Here is a 2,630-nt window from a genome sequence, read left to right as displayed (position 1 = left end):
GGAGTTAATTGTGGACTTAGAAAACCAGTTTGTCACTGAGACTGAGGGCACGTGTGCCCCAGAGCCACCCAAGTTTAACTTATCCAGTAGTGAGGAAAGGGAGCATCTAGAAAAGGTAGGGGGAATCTAGAGGGAGTAAGGTGTGTCCAGAGGAGCTATGTGGGCAGGTGTGCTCAGGGAGTGGACTCTTCTCCCCACCCCAACCCTCCATCCCCATTTTCTCTCATGCACTTGGGATCAGAAAACCCTGTAGTGGAAACCATCCTTCTCTCTAGCTGGGTCCAAAGGTATGTACCAGTGGTTCACTGTTGAAGGTTTGCCCTCAGAATTCTGTACTAATTTCCCTTCCTGTGGGGCCCTGTTTTGATGATGAGTAATGTGGGTTGGTTCCCAGGTCACAAACCATGGGCGGGGAACAGAAGTGCTTTTGGAGGAGCCTTTGTCTCTGGAAACAGCACGAAAGTCACCGAGCTTCAAGCTGGAGCCAATGGAGACTGAGCGAAGCCCTGGTCCCAGGCTGCAGGAGCTGCTAGGCCCCAGCCCTAAAAGGGACCCCCAGGCTGTAAAGGAGAGGGGTGAGGAACAGTTATCTGGGTAGGTGGGAGGGAGGAGGGGCTTCGGGTTTGCCTTTGACAGCAGGATGAAGCACCTATGCCAGGGAGAGGGAATTTCTGGCTCAGGGTTCCCAGAATGGAGTGAAAGATCTAGAAGTGGTGGTTGGGTTCCTCTGGAAGTGGGAGGAGGAGGGAGATTTCTTTGCTCTTTTGTATGCAGAACAGAGACATTTAGAGCTAGATGAATGATTGAGGGCTTGAATGCTGCAGACAAACTAGTGATATTCCTTATTCCCACCCCTGCATTTAGGATGTCATTTTGGATGTAGCTTAATTGTGCTTGTCTTGCCTTCTTCTGTTCAGTGTTCAGTCCTCAGAGCAGACTGGGTGATGGGGAATGGATACTGTGTTATAATCCTTGGGTTGCCAAGAATTAGGAATGCCATTCTCATCATGATTTCTGTCACCTTCAGCATTATCTGCTCCCTGGCTTTCTCTCTTTCCTCCCGAAGGAAACATGGAAGACAAGATGACTGGGCCCCAGGTGATGTGGAAGTTCCCAATGTCTTCCCTCAGCACACACACACACATCCCCATACACACTGTGTTGCTCTTGTGGTGGTGGGGTCCTTTGGTCACTTGGAGAGGATCCTTTCTTCCTCACCAATGTGTCTCCCCGGCTTTCTTTATATGCCTCCATCTCACTTCACTCCTAGGCCTCACCTCACTCCCCATGAAATGTGTTCTGGGCACTCCTGGGTTTTGCCCCTTTAACCCTTGACTTTGCTTGAATTGTTCTTGGTGCCTCAGGGGCTAAAGGAGATCTTGTGCTGTTTCAGTTGCCTGAGAGCTTAGAGGACGTGGCTATGTACATCTCCCAGGAGGAGTGGGGGCATCAGGATCCTAGTAAGAGGGCCCTCTCCAGGGACACGGTGCAGGAGAGTTATGAGAATGTGGACTCACTGGGTAAGGACTTCTTTTCCAGGGATAAAGACTGAGTCATTTCTGACCAGGTTCCTATGTCTTAGCCACTCACCTCCCAGACATAAGTTCCTAATTTTTTCAAAAGGCCTCCCTTATTCTAAAACTAGAGGCCCGGTGCACGAATTCATGCACCAGTGGGTTCCCTCGGCCTGGCCTGCGGGATCAGGCCAAAACTGGCTCTCCGACATCCCCTGAGGGGTCCTGGATTGCGAGAGGGCGCAGGCCAGGCCGAGGGACCCCACCAATGCACGATTGGGGAAGGGACACGGGAGGTTGACCAGCAGGGGAGGGACCGTGGGAGGGCTCCAGGGCGAGTTCGTCCAGTCTCGCTCTGTCCCAATTGGGATCGGCTGGACCCCAGCAGCGAGCTAGCCTACCAGTTGGAGCATCTGCCCCCTAGTGGTCAGTACATCATAGCAAGCAGTTGAGTGGCCTTAGCATATCATTAGCATATTACGCTTTGATTGGTTGAACGGACGTGGCACATTTGGCACACTTAAAAGGCCCCAGCTGCCAGAGCTGAAGGCAAGGAGTCAGAGCTATAATAGTCTTCCCAAGGCAGAACAAATAGAACAAAATCAAATCCAGTGACTGACCCCCTTCCAAGCATGACACATTCTCAATGTCCTAGGATGCTGTGGAACTATAAAGTTCTTGATGACTTGCAATTTTGAAATGCTTACTCTTCTGATCTCACTTGTGTTTTCTATACTTCATTAGTATTTCTAGGCCCTTCCCTAAAGACACAAATTTCAGGGGCAGTGGCACCAGAATTCCAGCTTAGCAGCTCTCCCAGCCCTTAAAAATTCAGGAAGTAGGGAGGACCTTATGGAAATTTGGAAATGATATATATTCAAAACTGGAGCTAAATGAATCAAGTGTAAATTAAGGTGCACCTGTGTGTTGACCTATTATGCAAAGATTTTAAATGATGCCTATGAAATATGACCAAAAAAACCCAACAGTTTTTTAGGTGGAGAGTGCACAAAAACTCAGGATTTAGGTGACGAATGTACAGGTATTGTTTAATTCCTTCAACTTTTAAGTATGTATGAAATTCTCATAATAAAAGTTGAGGGAAGTCTTTAAAAC

At 48.9% G+C, this 2,630-nt stretch overlaps 1 protein-coding gene across 6 annotated transcripts in view; it reads left to right on the top strand.

The window, feature by feature from the left end:
* Nucleotides 1-2,630, top strand: part of ZNF263 (zinc finger protein 263) — a 15,741-nt gene that overhangs the window by 1,886 nt on the left and 11,225 nt on the right. For 4 of the 6 annotated variants that reach the window (XM_014457322.2, XM_023755275.1, XM_014457321.2 and 1 more), the window contains exons 2-4: nt 395-575; nt 1,028-1,098; nt 1,394-1,520. In XM_014457322.2, coding sequence (XP_014312808.1) covers nt 395-575; nt 1,028-1,098; nt 1,394-1,520 — 379 coding nt within the window. The remainder of the gene's footprint in view (nt 1-394; nt 576-1,027; nt 1,099-1,393; nt 1,521-2,630) is intronic. The other 2 variants (XM_014457320.2, XM_014457319.2) reach the window with 2 other exon arrangements.

The sequence above is a fragment of the Myotis lucifugus genome, unplaced genomic scaffold (genome assembly GCF_000147115.1).
Source record: "Myotis lucifugus unplaced genomic scaffold, Myoluc2.0 scaffold_72, whole genome shotgun sequence".
In the NCBI taxonomy this organism is placed as follows: Eukaryota; Metazoa; Chordata; class Mammalia; order Chiroptera; family Vespertilionidae; genus Myotis; species Myotis lucifugus.
This window is presented reverse-complemented; position numbering and strand designations above follow the sequence as displayed.